Source organism: Rattus norvegicus, chromosome 1 (genome assembly GCF_036323735.1).
Source record: "Rattus norvegicus strain BN/NHsdMcwi chromosome 1, GRCr8, whole genome shotgun sequence".
Taxonomy (NCBI): Eukaryota; Metazoa; Chordata; class Mammalia; order Rodentia; family Muridae; genus Rattus; species Rattus norvegicus.
The window spans coordinates 143,176,155-143,193,638 of record NC_086019.1 but is presented as its reverse complement, the minus strand read 5'-3'; the positions used below and the strand labels follow the sequence as shown (position 1 = coordinate 143,193,638).

Here is a 17,484-nt window from a genome sequence, read left to right as displayed (position 1 = left end):
TTCCAGCTATGAGTGACCCTGGAACTTTTTTTCGTTTTCCAGACAGGGTTTCTCAGGTGTAGAATTGAGAAACTCTCTGTCCTGAACCTGTCTCTGTCCTGTCTTGCTCTAAAGACCAGGCTGGCTTCAAACTCACAGAGATCCACTTGCCTCTGCTCCTGAGTGCCGAGATTAAAGTTGTGTGTCACCACGCCCAGTGACTTGTTTTTAATTTAGAACGAATTTATTTTCTCTGTGTGGGTGTTTTGCCTACAGGTAAGTCCATGTAGCACTCCCATGCCTTGGAGGCCAGAAGGGGGCATCAGATCCCTTGTAACTGAAGTTACAATTATTGCCTGTTACAAACAGTGAGTGCTAGGAATTGAACTCAGATCTTCCTGAAGAGCTCTTGACCACTGTCGTAGACAGGGGTTACTATGGCTGGGATGAAACCCGGAGACCAAAAGCAAATGGAAGAAAAAAGAGTTTATTTGGCTCACATTTCCATATAGTGATCCATCAATGAAGGGAGTCAGGCCAGAACTCAAGCAGAGACGGAACCTGGAAGCAACGCTGGTACAGAGATCATGGAGGGATGCTGCTGCTTACTGGCTTCCTCAGGGCTCACTCAGCCTGCTTTCTTTTCTTATTTTTTTTAAATTTATTTATTATATATAAGTACACTGTAGCTGTCTTAGTTCTCACCAGAAGAGGTCATCAGATCCCATTACAGATGGTTGTGAGCCACCACGTGGTTGCTGGGATTTGAACTCAGGACCTCTGGAAGAGCAGTCAGTGCTCCTAACCACTGAGCCATCTCTCCAGCCCTCAGCCTGCTTTCTTTAGAACTCAGGACCACCCAGCCCTGAGGTCGCACCACCCACCATGGGCTGGACCTTCCCACATCAATCACTGATTAAGAGAATGCTCTGCAGGTTTGCCTCCAGACAGATCTTCTGGAAGCATTTCCTCGAGTGAGGTTCATCTGTCAGATGACTCTAGCCTGCTAACATAAAATTAGTCAGCACAGCGACTGAGTGATCCATCTGTCCCTCTGTTTTAAATATTGAGACAGGGTCCACTAAGATTTCCAGGCTGGCCTTGAACTTGTGACCCTCTTGCTTTGGCCTCTATATTCTAAATTCTTGCTGATTTTATAGGCGTGTGACCATGCTTTCTCTGTTTAATCAAGTTGGTGTCCATCCTGACTTATCAGAGACCTCTAGTTCCTTGTATCCTGGGACTCTACCTACTCTCCTCAGGATCCCAGAGGACCCTAAACCTGACCTCCTCCCTTTCATTCTGCAGATTCGAATCTGGGCTCGGCCCAGTGCCATTGATGAGGGCCATGGTGATTACGCTCTGCAAGTCACAGGCCCTATCCTAAACTTCTTTGCCCAACATTATAATACAGCCTACCCTCTAGAAAAATCTGGTGAGTGAGCATGGGACCTTCATGGACGTAGCACTGGGATCCCCATTCAGACGCCTCCCATTGACACCTGGCTGTTCTCCACAGACCAGATTGCCCTGCCTGACTTCAACGCTGGAGCCATGGAGAACTGGGGGCTCGTGACCTACCGAGAGAGTGCCCTGGTCTTTGACCCTCAGTCCTCCTCCATTAGCAACAAGGAGCGGGTGGTCACTGTGATTGCCCATGAGCTGGCCCATCAGGTGGGTGGCTGTGGGAGAACCAAGAAGGAGCAAAGACCTTGGGATGTCAAGTCCTCACCTGGCCTGTGTCAGTACACAGCCAGTGCATGGCTATGTGCCATTAGTGACGGCAAGGCCTGTGAGGCTCAAAGGCTCGCCTGTGTCCCCTGCAGTGGTTTGGCAACCTGGTGACCGTGGATTGGTGGAATGACCTGTGGCTGAACGAGGGCTTTGCCTCCTATGTGGAATTTCTGGGTGCTGACTATGCAGAGCCCACCTGGAATCTGGTGAGACTCCATTGTGGGAGTGGGGCCGAAGTGGAAGACCGGAGTGTCTATGACACCCCTTCTGGTCTCCTGATGGTATCTGGGGACTCCACAGAAAGACCTCATAGTACTGAATGATGTGTACCGTGTGATGGCCGTGGACGCGCTCGCTTCCTCCCACCCGTTGTCCAGCCCTGCCAACGAGGTCAACACGCCAGCCCAGATCAGTGAGCTGTTTGACAGCATCACCTACAGCAAGGTGCCTCCTGGCTTCTTGGGGGCCCTGGGAGTCGTGGAGTTGGGGTGGGAAGGGATACATCCCACAGGGAGCCTCATCACAGCTGCCACTCTGGGAATGCTTCCCCTGGTAGCCAGCTTGGCCTGCTGATCTCTCTCATCCAACCCCAGGGAGCCTCAGTCCTTAGGATGTTGTCCAGCTTCCTGACAGAGGACCTGTTCAAGAAGGGCCTTTCGGTGAGTATAGCTCCAGGCAGGGCCTCTGCATGGTGGTTTCCCCCAGCATAACCCAGCCCTTACCAAGGTCTGTTATCTCCACAGTCTTACCTCCACACCTTCCAATACTCGAACACCATTTATCTGGACCTGTGGGAACACCTTCAGCAGGTAACAAGCCTTTTCCATTCAGGTCCTAAGGCCCAAAGTCCCTGGGGACAGCATGTGAGAGACTGTACCCAGCTGTTGCATTCAGTAATCCTGGCAAACTGTCGGGAGCCTCAGTGGCTCATCTATAAAATGGGTATAAAGATGGATCCATAAAGAGGGTGGGTAAGAACCCTGCTCCTAGCTCACCTTTTCCTTATTTTTTTAAAAGGGTTCTCTTCAGTTGCTTCTCCCATCTTGTTTCTGAGGCAGGGGATACCTTGTTTCTCTGCATGAACACTCCCCATCTTCCCTTAGGAGGGACTGCTGGTATTATAGATGCACGCCAAGACATCCAGCTTTTTCTTTTGTTTTGTTGAGACAAGCTCTCACTGTATAGCTCCGGCTGTTGGAACTTATCCTGTAGACCAGGCTGGCCTCGAACCCAGAGATCCGCCTGCCTCTCCCTCCTCAGCATATCCTAGCACCTGCACCACCAGAGCTGACCCACTTCGGGTTCTTGCTTAGCTGCACCGCGGTGAGCCTTGTGGGTCACTTAGCACTGAGAATATGAGCCTCAGGGCTCCTACACCAGACTACTCCTCTATCCCCTTCCTCTTCTTTCTCCTCCTCCTTTTTTGCTTTCCTCTGCCAGAACTTTGGAACCAGCCATTTAACTGACTCACCCCTCCCAGCTGCCCTGTGCCCCGTGGCCTTCCCTACCTGGCACATCCTTGCACACACCAGCACAATGGATGCAGACTCTGACCCTCTGTGCCAGCTTCCTCACATTCCAAGCCCTCCTGCCTTGCCCAGAGGCTGCTCTCTGTCCTGCCTCTCTTTCAGGCTGGAGTCCACCCTTCCCATGAGCCCCTGTCACTTTGTCTCCCCTCCCCCTCCGTGCCCTCCAGTCTTCTCTACAGACTTTGCCCACTCTTCCTCTGCCTAGCCTACCTCTCCTCCATCCTTACTCTTCCAAGAGTCCTAGGGCCTTGACATCCTGTCCAACAACTCCCTGGCTGCTCTATTGTGTCTTTCTGGGCCCCCGAGGCCATCTCACTGGGCAGGGGATGTCACAGAGTCACAACTGGGCAGGACCTAGTCTCAAGATCACGACCCCCTAACCCCACCCCTTCCCCTCCCCCTCACCCCATCTGCAGACCCAACCTCTCCACCCTGATTGGCAGTTGACTGGGTGGCGCCTTCTGGGATCCTTCCTCTACCACCTGCCTTCCTGCCCTCCACCAAAGCTTACCTCCTTCCCTTCCCCATCTACTGCCCCCCCCCACCCCGAACTTTGCTTACTGACAGCTTCTCTTCTGCCCAGCTTTCAGGGGTTCACAGCTTCAGTTACTAGCAGATGCCACTGGCTTTTTGCTGTGATTACAAAAGTACTGCCCAAGCGTTTGGAAACGATGAGATAGACCTGAGTGGACAGTAACAAGGGCTTTGGCATCCCATTCTCTTCTACCGGGGGTACTTTGCCTCCAGACCCACAGCCCTTTTCAGACCCACAGCCCTTTCCCTTGCTCCTGCCTGTGACCTCGGGCAACGTTTTGTCTCCTCTTTGTTCTTCTCATCTCTAAACATTCAGAAAGTGCCCTAGGCATGGGCCATATCTGGGGGCCACATACAGGTGTGCCAACAATGAAACTAGCTAGAAGCCAAGAGGTTCTGCAGCTCAGCTCACCCAGCTCTGGGCAGACCAGGAGAGACAGAGCTAGACAGGCTCCCTTATCCTCTGCCCCACTTCCCTGAATTAGTGACACCACACTCCTAGGCTGGCCAGAATCCGCAGAGGCTGCCTGGGTGTGGGAGGATAGTGGTTTGACAGCCACACTGTGTCCCCTGAACAGGCAGTGGACAGTCAGACAGCTATCAAACTCCCAGCCTCAGTGAGCACCATCATGGACCGATGGATTCTACAGATGGGTTTTCCTGTTATCACTGTGAACACCAGTACGGGAGAAATCTACCAGGAACACTTCCTCCTGGACCCCACTTCCAAACCTACCCGCCCCTCAGATTTTAAGTGAGCAGATAATGCCACCAGGGTCCCTGGGAAGGGTGGGACACAAGGGAGGTGAGTGTGTACGGTTAGGAGCTCAGTGACATTTGGTATCAGTGTTGGGCGGTCAGTGGGCACCTGAGAGGGGTACCTTAGGCTGGCGTGCCCAAGAGTTACCCATCATCACTCTGGGTCATGGTCTCTCACTGCAGTTACCTCTGGATTGTGCCCATTCCGTATCTCAAAAATGGAAAGGAGGATCACTACTGGCTGGAGACCGAGAAAAGTAACCTAGCCCCATCTTATCTGCTGGCTCTTGGCCCGTGTTCTTCGGGGAGTGGGGTGGGGTGGGGTTGTGGGTTTGGGGAGAGCTGAGTGAAGATTCCCTTCATTATTTCACTCAACAAATGGAGCTGTTATCTTCGTTTCCAATGGTCACCTTGCTTCTTTGTGGTCTCAGGCAAGCTACCATTCCCCTCTGGTCTTCCTGCTCCTTTGAGTGGTGAGAGAATGATAGGAGAGATTTCTAGTAAAATGCTCAGGACAGTGATTGGCAGGTACAAGGAGCTGCCTTATGGGACCAGATACTGAGGGGAGTCAGAGACAAAGGCCAGTCGCTCAGAAGCAGGTGAAGGAAGGCATGCAGTCAGAAACATCCAGGGACCCTCTAACGGTCGACGGTAGAGTCTGGCTGGGGTGACCGGAGTGCTGAGCCAGGAGCGAGGGGGTCACTTCCATGCAAAGGCCCAGAAAGTGAACTGTGTCACATGCAGGGTACCAGTGGAAACTGGCTAGGCAAGATGGATGCTGAGAGGAGGCTCAGGGTCCTTCATGACCTTCTGGGCACACTCCACCCAGCCCTGCTCTCTGCCTTACCCTACAGACCAGAGTGCAGAATTCCAAACATCCTCCAATGAATGGCTCTTACTGAACATTAATGTAACCGGCTACTACCAGGTTAACTATGATGAAAACAACTGGAGGAAGATTCAGAATCAGCTGCAAACAGACCTTTCTGTGAGTACCCCAGCTTTTCTGTGTCCCATGGTATGCTGAGCTATCAGATTCAAGGTCTACCCCGTGCTGTAAGTCTAGTCACACTGTTTCCGCTTCTAGGTTATCCCTGTCATCAACCGTGCGCAGATTATCCACGACTCCTTCAACCTAGCCAGGTGAGTGCCCTCTTGGCTGAGCAGCACAGAAGCCTGTGACTGACGGCGAACCCCGTGATGCCCACCGGGGCCGTGTCAGGTGCTCCCAGGGCAGCATCCCATGGTCCCCATGTGGCCATTTCACAGATAAGGACTCCGATGGCATCAGAGCCCCTTACCCCAAGTGTCGTAGCCGCCACACACTGGGCTCTCCTACTCCACTGCCCACTTCCTACCCACAGCCCCAGCTTGCCCGAGGGCTATGTGCACACCAAACATGTGCTTGGTGCTTTAAAAAGAAAAAAAAAATCTGACTTGAGAAGGACAGAAGAGACAGAGCACGAGGGCAAAAATGATGCTTAATGAACACCTGTTCTGCCTCCCAGTATAGCATGCTCATGGTGGTTATGGTGAGGTGGTGAGCGAGGTCTTTGATATGAGTGACATTTCCCAGAGTTATCTGTGGACCAAACGCCCACAGATAGCCTAAGACAGAAGGTGGGAGAAGGGCTCAGCTAGGAGAGCTCGGTAGAAGGGTCTGCAGAGACGACTGAGGGCTTGTCCCACAGCATAGGGACAACCGAGTTTAGATTCTCTGAGCCCATAAAAGCCGACAGGGCAGTGTGCTGCCTTAGCTCTGACACTGATGGAGAGAGGCAGGTCCCTGAGCTTGACTGGCCAGCCTCATGGGCTCAATGAGTTCCAGGTTCAGTCAGAGACTCATGTCTCAAAGAAATAAGATGGAAAGCAATTGAGGAAGATCCCCCCCACCCAACATTGGCCTCTGCCCTCCACGTACATAGATACAGATACAGTCACACGTACCTGCAGGCACATACGCACACATCCACAGGAGCACATACAGACAGAGGAGCACCCCTCTCCCCGAGCACACGTAATGCACACAAAAGTAAAAGCCAAAAAAAAAAAAATCCAAGAGAAGTTCAGCAGAGCTAAGGGCGTGGATCTCTAGCTGGGTCTCTGTGGCTTTGGGGAAGTCAGTATTCATTATTCATTATACCAAGTCGGTATAAATGCTGGGATACACATTTTTTTAAAAGATTTTATTTATTATATATAAGTATGCTGTAGCTGTCTTCAGAAGAGGGCATCAGATCCCATTACAGATGGTCGTGAGCCACCATGTGGTTGCTGGGAATTGAACTCAGGACCTCTGGAAGAGCAGTCAGTGCTCTTAACCGCTGAGCCGTCTCTCCAGGCCTGGGGTACACATTTAATCCCAGAATTTCAGAAGGCAGGTGGATCTCTCTGAATTCGAGGCCAGCATGGTCTACACAGGACAGTCAGGGTTATGTAGAGATATCCTCTTCTCAAAAAAATTAAAATTATCCTAGTAAGAACTAAATAAAATGAGGCTGATAGGTAAAAGAAGTTGACAGGCAGTAGGCCAAGGTTGGATTCCCAATCGTGGCACCTGTGTCTCTCCTCCCATGGAAAATATGAAAGGGTCAGGAGATGCAAGTTTAGGTGTGTCCTTGAGAACCTGTGGCTAGGGTTCTCAGAGTGTGCCTGGCCTGGGTGGGTGCTGATCTGGGCCTCCTGTTTGTCCCCAGTGCTGGAAAGCTATCCATCACTCTGCCGCTGAGCAACACCCTCTTCCTGGCCAGTGAAACAGAATACATGCCCTGGGAGGCTGCCCTGAGCAGCCTGAACTACTTCAAGCTCATGTTTGACCGCTCGGAGGTCTACGGCCCCATGAAGGTATGAGTTGCTGACATCCCAGGGTCTAACCTGCACCAGTGGGCTACCTCCACTACCTGGCCAAGCTCTTTCAAAAAACAGGCTTGGGGGAAGGTATCGGAGTAAGGGATCTAAAAGGAGCAGACACGGAGAAGGCTAGAAGTGTGGGTGCCCTCTTCCCCCTCCCACCCCCACCAAAAAAGAAGACAAAGATCCCTAGCAAAGTCTGCCCATTGGAAACACGAGAAATGAATGCTTTTGGAAGACCTAGAGAGGACTTCATTGCATTGGAAAGCTAAAGGCCTACTTACCAGCCATGTGCCTTAGGCAGTATACCCAGCAGCACCAGTCTCTGCTGAGGTGAGGGCCTGGCCACCACAGCATCCCCTACCCCTAACCCCGCAGTAAAGCACTGACTGGTCTTACAGGCTTTGACACGTTCAGAGCATGGCCTAGATGTGTGAAGCTCCCACTGGAGAGAGCAAGCCTGTAGGAACTGGCTCAGGGTGAGGCCACACCCTGAGCATCCTTCATAAAAGGGCAAACAGCAGACAAAGAAAACAGAAATACGTGACTAACAGCTGGGATTGGCTGAGTCATGTACACCGCAATGCCCACATTGCGGAATGTTCACAGCTCTGTAGACATTTAAGAGACTTTCGTCGTTAGGGGTTTGGGCTGTGTGTGTGTGTGTGTGTGTGTGTGTGTGTGTGTGTGTGTGTGTGTGTGTTTATATGCATGTGGAGGCCAGAAGTCAATACCATCTTGGCTGCCCTGGCTAGCCAGCACCTATGTTTGCCCACTCAAGCACCATGGTTACAGGCATGTGTTTATGTAGGTTTTGTGGACTTGGATTCAATTCTTCTTCACACTTGGGCAGCAAGCACTTTTGCTCCCTTCACCTTATTTTTTGAGCTCACTAACTCTGGGCCCACTATTCCTGGCCAGCTAGGCTGGTCCCAGGCACCCTCCTGTCACCAGCTCCCTACACTGGGATTACAGTTACTGCTGATGTTCTTGACTCTGTGTGTGTGTGTGTGTGTGTGTGTGTGTGTGTGTGTGTGTGTGTGTTCTGGGAATTGACCTCATTTCTTCATGGCAAACTCTCGGTTGACTGAACCATGATGCCCCAGTCAGGTTTTCTTTTTTGTTGGTGGTGGTGGTGGTTTTTGTTTTGTTTCTTTTTATTGTTTGTTGGCTTATTTGTTTATTTTTTAGATAATCTTTGTGGGTTGGCCTGGAATTCTTTTCAAATTTTTTTTTAATTCCACTATCGCCCTAGGATACCAAATGCACATTTTGGTAAACAGATTTTTAACTCTTTTGTGCTTGCCCAGAATCCTCTCAAGCTGGTACCGTGTGTAGCTCAACGACAATACTTATCAAATCAGCAATCCAGCACACACCTAGTGTCAGCATTCCCTTCGAAGCCTGCTGGAGTGTGTCTGTGCTGGCACTCGTGTCCCTGTCCTGTAAGGCTTGGTGACCTGAGCCCACAGGAGTGTTCCTGTATCTCCCAAAGTCTTCTGTCGTGTCCAAGACTGTTGCTGCCTGTGCGGTGCTCTGCTTCCTCAGCCCCACGGCTGTCTTCTTTATTTTCTCTCAGGGAGAACATATTCTGAGAGTTCTGAGATGGTTTGTGGCCAGTGGGTTTTCCCAGGCAGATGGTCAGCCATAGTTTTTATTTTGCGTTCACACTGGACTGAATTCAGCTGGCTTTGGAAGCTGGCTTTTCTAGATTGGAAATCATTCCCCAGAATGTCTAAGGTCTTGATCTATTGACACCAGCCTTCTCAAGTTGCTGTTGAAATTGCTCAGTGCTTTTGTCCTTTCCAGTTCTTGGAGTGTGACCAATTTTGCTTCCTGGAAACTTCTGGGCTCTTGCGGCAGTCCCGGTGGGTCAGTCTGGGTCTTTTCAGCTTGAACATAGGTGTGCTGTTAATCAGAACGTGTTTACTGTTCCTCTGAACTTCTTTCCGGTCTGTAGTCCACTTCATGTCTTTCTGGAAATCTGAGTGTTTCCATTTCTTTCTCTTGCTTTGGCCTGGCTTTCATGCCCCTCCTAGTTTCCAGCTTGGTGACTCTTTGCTCTCCCCCAGGGCGGGTCCCTTCAGTGTTTGTCCATCACCTGAAGGACGTTTTATTCTTCCTTCCTATTGCTGGCCCTAGCGTCCTGTGGCATGTCTTCTAGTCTCTCATGGAGGGTAGTCATCACTCAGCTTTTGAAGTCTCCCTTTTTCCTTTGTTGACTTGGGGTTTCTGTTTGTCTTGGTCTCCTGTCAAGTAGGAGGCTGAGAGGCCTTTTTGGATTTAAGAGTGGGGCAGTAAACAGTGTCCCGAAGCCACACCAGAGTTGGAACAGAACAGACTGCTAAGGCCCACAAAAGGGCGTGGTGGTGCCCGCCTTTAATCCCAGCATTCAGGAGTCAGAGGTAGGAGGCGCTCTGAGTGAGTCCAGCCTGGTGTCTATGCAAGTCCGGTTAGCCAGGACTCTGTGGTGAGACCATATCTTAGTGATGATGATGGTGACAGTGATGACAATGACAAAGAAGAATTGGAAACTCCATATAGTCTGTCACCTGTAGATCTCACTGTGGGGAGACGCGGCAGCCAAATCATTCTTCACTGGAGACACTCAAAAATGAGGGGCTGGGAGTCTGGGGTGTGGTTTAGTGGGAGAACACGTGCACAGCATGTGTGCAGCCTTAAACCTGGTGTCTGGCATGAAAATTAAGAAAAAGGACTGAACTTAATTATATACTTATATCAGACTGTCACAGAACAGACATTAAAATAAACTGTGAAAAAGGGAAGTAAGGAAAGAGAAAAGAAAAAGAAAAGGAAATCAAATGAATATTCAGAGGTCTTGGGTATTCTCTTGGGAGCACTGGTGTCTCTGGCATGGCCTCTGTTGTGTATGGTAAAGCCGGCAGTGCCCACTCTTGGGGTCAGTTAGAGCTGATGGGAACTTTCACCTCTGACCTCTTTGTAACCCTTCTCACTGTGTGTAGTACCCAGCACCCCCAGCCTCTCTGGTCCAGCACCTCCTGTGAACCAGGGCAAGCTGCCACTGGCCATATGGGCCAGGCTGGACTTCGGCAGACTTGGACTCCAACCTCCACACACAGCCCCAGCCTTCCCCCATGCCCTTTCAGTACCAGCCTCCCTAGAGCTAGTCTTTTTCTTTCTTTTTTCTTTTTGGTTTTTCAAGACAGGGTTTTTCTGACTGTTCTAGAACTCACTGTGTAGGCTTCAAACTCAGAGATCCACCTGCCTCTGCTCCAGAGTGCTGGAATTAAATGTGTGTCCCACCACCCTCTGGCTAGGAAAGTCCTTTTCTGCTTTTCTGCTTGGTGGCAAATTCTTCCAGGCTGGGATGAGCTCCCTTCTCACTCCCAGTTGCCCTGTGTTGGCATCACAGCCACTGCTACTTACACGCTCTTGGGGAGGGGAGAGGCCAGTTCCTTTTACCATTGGATAATGGCTTCAGTTTTTCAGTTTGTTACAAAAGTCAGTCTGCCACATCAAATCAGAATCTGCAAAAAAGAAAAAAGAGAAAAATAGTTTAATTTAATGACAGTATGAGATTGACATGAGATTAGGTTAGAGGGAGAGGGGGAGGGAGAGAGGGAGAGAGAGAGAGAGAGAAAGAGAGAGAGAGAGAGAGAGAGAGAGAGAGAGAGAGAGAGAGAGAAGAAAGCACAACACACAGAACTAGACACAAGCCAAGCAAGTGATGTAAGGGGCATAAGAGGGGATGACGTTGCTGGTCTGGAAAAATCATTATTTGGGTCCACCCTCTGTCTGCTCGTCTGTGTTTCCTTGATTCCTCACAATAAGCTCATGAAGGAGACCTGGCATCGCAGTTGGAAGCAACAGTGGGTGGACAAAGAGGGTTAGGACTGAGTCTGGCTTTGAGGAGAAAGGACACCAATTCAGTCATCAGTAAACTAGGAGGTGGTGCTGGCCTTGGACACGTCCTGACCTCTCCCTGCCTGCCAGCGCCCACTTGTGTTTTCGGAGAGGCTGCCCGCCCAGGCAGGTGGGCATAGGCCCTTGACATGACTCCTCTATTCTTCCCACAGCGCTATCTGAAGAAGCAAGTCACACCCCTCTTCGCCTACTTCAAAATCAAAACCAACAACTGGCTCGACCGTCCTCCAACACTGATGGAGCAGTAAGTGTGAGGCCTGTGTGGGTTTGGAGGTCCCACAGGCCCTAAGGGCTGAGAACACCACCTGGCAGCGTTCTGCTCTGGAACCTTCCATGCCTGGCCACCAGCCAAGGAGAGACCCCCACCTAGGAACATGGCACCCTGCTTTGAGGATCTACCTGTCCTGTGGGCTCTTCAGGCTTCTTTCGAGTTTTGTGGGTTTCTTTGTCACAAGGTCTTAGGTAGCCCAGGCTGCCCCGGAAGTTTTGATCCTCCTACCTCAGTCTCACATGGTAGGATTCCAGGTGTATAACACCACACTCAGTTTCTACAGGGCTGGGATCAAACCCAGGGCTTCCTGAACACTACAAACATCTACAAACTGAATGATGTCCCCAGTTCTGACTTTATTAACAAAGACTCAGGCTGCCTTGGGAGCCAAGAAAATCAGGCTAAAGGCAGGAAGAAATAGGAAAAGTCCCAAAGGACTTTTCAGGGTCAGGTGGATCACGGAGCCTCAGTAATTAGGCCCGTGGTTGTGTGTTAAGAGGACAGTCTTGGGAGTCTGGGCAGGATGCACTAACCACATTTCACCCCTCTGACAGGTACAACGAAATTAATGCCATCAGCACCGCCTGTTCTAGTGGTCTCGAAGAGTGTAGGGATCTCGTTGTTGGGCTTTATAGTCAGTGGATGAACAACTCTGATAATAACCCGTGAGTATTCCCCCATGCCTCCCCTGCCTGCCCTCATCTGCCCATTGGACTAAATAGAGCCCCGGGCCAGTCATCGACAACTCCTTGCTCCCCATTCCTTGCTGCTCCTCTGCTCCTAACAACCCCCACCCCACCCCAGGATCCACCCCAACCTTCGGTCTACTGTCTACTGCAATGCCATTGCTTTCGGTGGTGAGGAAGAGTGGAACTTTGCTTGGGAACAGTTCCGGAAAGCAACTGTGGTGAACGAGGCAGATAAACTCCGCTCAGCCTTGGCCTGTAGCAACGAGGTGTGGATTTTGAACAGGTGAGGACCTGGCCCCATCCACAGATTCAGCCTAGCCCCACCCACACATTTAGCCTGGCCCCACCCACAGACTCAGCCTGGCCCCACCCACAAACTCAGCCTGGCCCCACCCACAGACTCAGCCTGGCCCCACCCACAGATTTAGCCAAGCCTTGGTGCTCCTCTACCAGCCTCTCAGCCAGTGTTGGCAGGGATAGTGAGGCTTAGAGGCAAAACAATTAATTACTCAAAGACTTGGTATATGACTAAGCCAGGGTCAGATCCCTAACTCCCTAACTGCCCTGGGCTGTTTTGAACCTCACAGCAGGGTCTCCTCCTGGATGAGGTAGCCCTTTCATAGGTCAGACCTGCAAAGTTCCAGAGACTCTGACTAGGCATTGCTCCCCATTCCACAGGACACCCGTGAGCCCCAAACCCATAAGAATCACATTCTTTGCTCCATCCGTGTTTGTAAAAAACAGTTCAGTTGAGTCTCCTTCACCATCAAGGCAAAAAGTGGCCAGCCACTTTACCTCATGTGAGGGCTGGGAGGGCAGGAACGCCTTCCTTCTTTTATCTGCTCTCAAGAGAGTTCCACTGTAGCACACACTTGCGTGACCAGTGATCCTGTGACCCTGAGTAGGAGACTCAGTTTCCCACCTGCCCAGGGGAGGTAGTACCAAGGCACCCCACAGCTCTTCACACATCAAAGGAATGCTGAGCGATGCAAGGGGCAGTGATGGAGTGCAGGCTCCCAACCCTGTATCATGGGACTGCTGTGGTCCTCACGTGGTCCCTGCCCTTGACTGCTGCCCGCAGGTACCTGAGTTACACTCTGAACCCCGACTACATCCGGAAGCAGGATGCTACCTCCACCATCGTCAGCATCGCCAACAACGTGGTTGGACAAACTCTAGTTTGGGACTTTGTCCGAAGCAACTGGAAGAAACTGTTTGAAGAGTGAGTCTGACTGGGGTGTTGAGCTATCAAAGGCTGAGGTTGGGTGTGCTGGGGTGACCCATATACCTCCCCTCCCTCCACCCCACCCCCACCTCACCCCCACCCCCTCCGTGCTGAACTTTCTCACTTAGAAAACTACAACCAGAGGAAACATCTCCCACAGGACAAGGAGTCAGGGACCTACAGCCTGCACTGTGTTGAAGTCTTAACTCCTGCATGTCCGGGGAGGGTCTCTTGGGGTCCTTAGGTCTCCCTCGCAGAATGGTTGTGGGCTCCTATAGTTTCTTGACACCCGCAGTCTAGAGAGTCCCTTGGGTCTCGGCCCTTCCGCTGCTCATGCTCACCCCCTACGCCCCACCCCCCACAGTTACGGCGGAGGATCTTTCTCCTTTGCCAATCTCATCCAGGGAGTGACCCGGCGCTTCTCCTCTGAGTTCGAGCTGCAGCAGGTAAGTGGCCAGACCTCTCCTCGCCCTGGGTTCTGTCTGGCTTGACCAGTTGAAGTGGTGGCTTCCGCTCACACAGCAAGGGTTGAGTAGAGATGTTTTAGATATTAATGAGTCCACTTTAAAAGCCTTGGAACTTTAAAACTATATTTATTCATTGTTTGGGGTGAGCCTGCATTCCTGACTCCTGCGCGAGTCTCCTAAGTAAATAGAATTGTGCACCTAGAATCCTTTAAGATAAAAAAAAAAAAAAAAAAAAAAAAAAAAAAAAAAACGAGTTACAATTCACGTACCCTAAGATTTCCTGTGTTAAGTGCTTTTTTTTTTTTTTTTTTTTTTCTTTTTCGGAGCTGGGGACCGAACCCAGGGCCTTGCACTTGCTAGGCAAGCACTCTACCACTGAGCTAAATCCCCAACCCCGTGTTATTTGCTTTTTAGTATTTTTGCAAGACCATACCAGCGATCTTTGCCACCCACTCTCTGAAGAAAGTGTGCGGCTGCTAGTGATTTCTTCTTGTTCCTGTCCCATCTCCCTAGGCCCTGGCAACTACTAGTCTACTTTATCTTTGCATTTCATAAAATAGAATCGTAAAATCTGCGCCTTGAAATGGAATTCTGTAATATGTGACCTGTTTGTGTCTGGCTTCTTCCGCTTAGCATCTAAGGTTTAAAAGATTTGTTTCTGAGAAAACACATGGTTCCTTTGTACAGCTGAGTAGTATTCCACTGTGTAGACATACCACATCCTCTTTATCCAGTCACCGGATGATGGACATTTCAGTCGTCCTCATTCTTTGACTGTTGTGAACAGTGCTGCTGTGAAGGCCCATGTGCACAGTTTTATTGTTTTCTTTTCTCCTGGGCATATTGTTTCTCATTTGTTTACTCCATGTTCAACTTTCTAAAGAAATGGCTAAAATTTTGTCCTGTAGACAGAATAGCTCATATATTTGTATGGATGTATCACCTGTCAATTAAAAAACCTATGGCCTATAGGAAAGCGTAGAATAGAAGGTGGGATACCCAGTACGCAGAAAAAAATTCTGGGTCAGGTCAGAGTCAGGCAGGCAAGGCAGATTTGCCCAGGAAGATGCGAAGAGTCAGACACACGGTACCTGGGCTCAGGTAACCAGCCACGTGGCAGAATGGAGATAGACTAAATGGGTTTTGATAAGTTATGACCTAGTCAGGGAAGAGTCTAGCTGTATGGTAATGGTATTTGTAAATGTATTTTGAGTCTGAGTCTTTCTTCTGGGTCCATGGGGCTAGGGGGAAGAACCAGGACATAACTTCTCCATTGCCCAGAGTGTCACTTGAGTGTCATGCCTGTGTGTTTTAAAGAGTTTTATTGTTATTTTCTTACAACCCCCAGAACAATTTTTTAAAAAATGTATTTGCAGCGCTAGGGAGTCAACTCAGAGCAAGCACGCCACCAGCTAGCTCTACCCCTCTACACCTTTAATTTAATTATTTTATTTTATTTTTTGAGACATGGTCTCACTATGTGGCTCTGGCTGGCTTGGACGAGGCTGGGTTCGAACTCACCAAGTTCTTCCTGCTGCTGCCTCCCAAGTGCTGAGATCAAAGGCATGAGCCCCAGTACTTAGTTTTTTAATGCTGTTAAAGTGAAAAATCCGGGGCTGGGGATTTAGCTCAGTGGTAGAGCGCTTACCTAGGAAGCGCAAGGCCCTGGGTTCGGTCCTCAGCTCAGAAAAAAAGAACCAAAAAAAAAAAAAAAGTGAAAAATCCTCTGATGTCTCAGGTTTTCTTTGCTGTCCCTGGGAGTACAGTCGATGTGTGCTGCTTCTATATTATGAAATCTTGCTGGATCCTCAGTTCTAACAAGTTCCTTTTTGCATCTCTGGTGCTGGTGATGGACTCGAGGAGGGTTTCACACATGCTGGGCCAACAGAACCGTAGCTCGGCCTGTGTTCCCATAGTTCTTTCACAGACTCCCCAGGATTTTGGGTGCACAAAATCATGTTAGGCGTGAATTGCAATAATAGCCTTCTCCCTGTGTACTCTTCACTGGACTTTATTATTTTGAAGTGATGAGATTGGAACCCAGGGCCTCTATCCTGCTTAGCTGTGCCCCACCCATGAGTAGCACCCTTACTAGTACTTTTTTTTTTTTTAAAGCCACTGAGGCGCTGAAACCACTTGATCACCAGAGGTTCAGAGAGTTCCACAGTTGTTGCTCCCATATGGCGCCTGTTTCATTGGCTCATTTACTGGGTTAGGTACTTCAGGTGAAACTCAGTGCTAACTCAGTGAAATATCGCACGATAAAGCCCAATAGCCTGTGAGTAGATCCCATCTGGGGCTGTGGTTTCACAACTTCTGGGTAGGTGAGCACTTAGCCAGGGTGGTGAAGGATTGAGCCTCTTCTCCAGGAACAAGATATGGCCCCATCTCCTCAGGGGTCTGTGAGTGGGGTGAGAGGCAGAGGGCTGGGAAGCACCCCTCTTCTCGGGGCTGAGATGGAGAGCCAGCTCAGATCTCATGCTTTGGTTTCCTAACAGCTGGAGCAGTTTAAAGAGGACAACTCGGCCACAGGCTTTGGCTCCGGCACTCGGGCTCTGGAGCAAGCCCTGGAGAAGACTAAAGCCAACATCAAGTGGGTGAAGGAGAACAAAGACGTGGTACTCAAGTGGTTCACAGAAAACAGCTAGTTAGTCCCGGGCCGAGAACCATCTGTCCCGGCGTGACGCCTATGACTATCTCAGCAGCCTGTGCAGGGTCTCTGTCTTCAGAGCGCCAGACACCGGCATCTGACCCTCAAGGTCAAAGTCTCCAGCCTATGGAGCTAGCCTAGCTCCTAATTGTCAGACTGCCAGACACCTCCCGGTCCTTGCCCCTCGTGCCAACTCTGCCCCAGGCCCAGGCCTCTGGGGCTGATCTCAGGGAAGCCCAGCTCTGAGTCTAGATTTACTGGACAAAGGGTAGCCTAGAAAGAGTCTCCCTGAATGCCTTACTACTTTCCCCCCACAAGACCCAGAACCAAAGAATCAACAGGGCACAAAGATCTATATATATTTTTAAGAGAAAATGTAAATAAAGAATTTCTAAAATGAGCTTACAGACTTGTCACTCAGTGGGAACATGAGATTGATACAATGGTTATGAGAGCTGGAGAGGGGAACCTGGGGGCACGCCATAGGTCTGGGGGAGTGGAGGGAGGAGGAGGTTACCTTCCTGCCCCATACAGCGACAGGCTGCAACTTTACTGCAACCTGATTCCCAGAACAGGTTTTGGGGGTTGGGTATGAGGAACCTCCAGGATGTGAGGGGTAGTTATGGTGGTTCCCACAGGGATGGTAAGAGCTGGGCCTAGGGGAGCATCTACCTTACCAAAAGTCAAGAGGAGAGGGCTGGCTGTGGCCCTCACATTGTGTCAAGAGGGATGGACAATAGGGGAAGGCAGTACAGTAGAGGTCCTTTCCAGGTTGTAAGGTGTATCTTCTAAGGTAATAGGATTCGACTGAGGGTTAGAGGTAAGCAAGGCACTGGGAGAGGAGAGCTTGGGAAGACTTGATGAATGGAGAGTGGCTGGTGCTGTTGGCAG

The 17,484-nt window shown here is 50.3% G+C and overlaps 1 protein-coding gene across 4 annotated transcripts in view; it reads left to right on the top strand.

Annotated features, from left to right (window-relative positions):
• The window catches only part of Anpep (alanyl aminopeptidase, membrane), a 42,803-nt gene extending 25,809 nt beyond the window's left edge, over nucleotides 1–16,994 (top strand). For 3 of the 4 annotated variants that reach the window (XM_006229409.3, XM_006229407.5, XM_006229408.5), the window contains exons 5-21: nucleotides 1,288–1,414; nucleotides 1,499–1,653; nucleotides 1,806–1,919; nucleotides 2,014–2,157; nucleotides 2,307–2,372; nucleotides 2,457–2,522; nucleotides 4,355–4,530; nucleotides 4,719–4,792; nucleotides 5,390–5,523; nucleotides 5,623–5,678; nucleotides 7,232–7,379; nucleotides 11,444–11,535; nucleotides 12,117–12,227; nucleotides 12,367–12,534; nucleotides 13,333–13,473; nucleotides 13,841–13,922; nucleotides 16,442–16,993. In XM_006229409.3, coding sequence (XP_006229471.1) covers nucleotides 1,288–1,414; nucleotides 1,499–1,653; nucleotides 1,806–1,919; nucleotides 2,014–2,157; nucleotides 2,307–2,372; nucleotides 2,457–2,522; nucleotides 4,355–4,530; nucleotides 4,719–4,792; nucleotides 5,390–5,523; nucleotides 5,623–5,678; nucleotides 7,232–7,379; nucleotides 11,444–11,535; nucleotides 12,117–12,227; nucleotides 12,367–12,534; nucleotides 13,333–13,473; nucleotides 13,841–13,922; nucleotides 16,442–16,591 — 2,004 coding nt within the window. In that variant the 3' untranslated portion in view covers nucleotides 16,592–16,993. 4 annotated transcript variants of the gene reach the window in all.
• The last annotated feature ends 490 nt before the right edge of the window (nucleotides 16,995–17,484 follow it).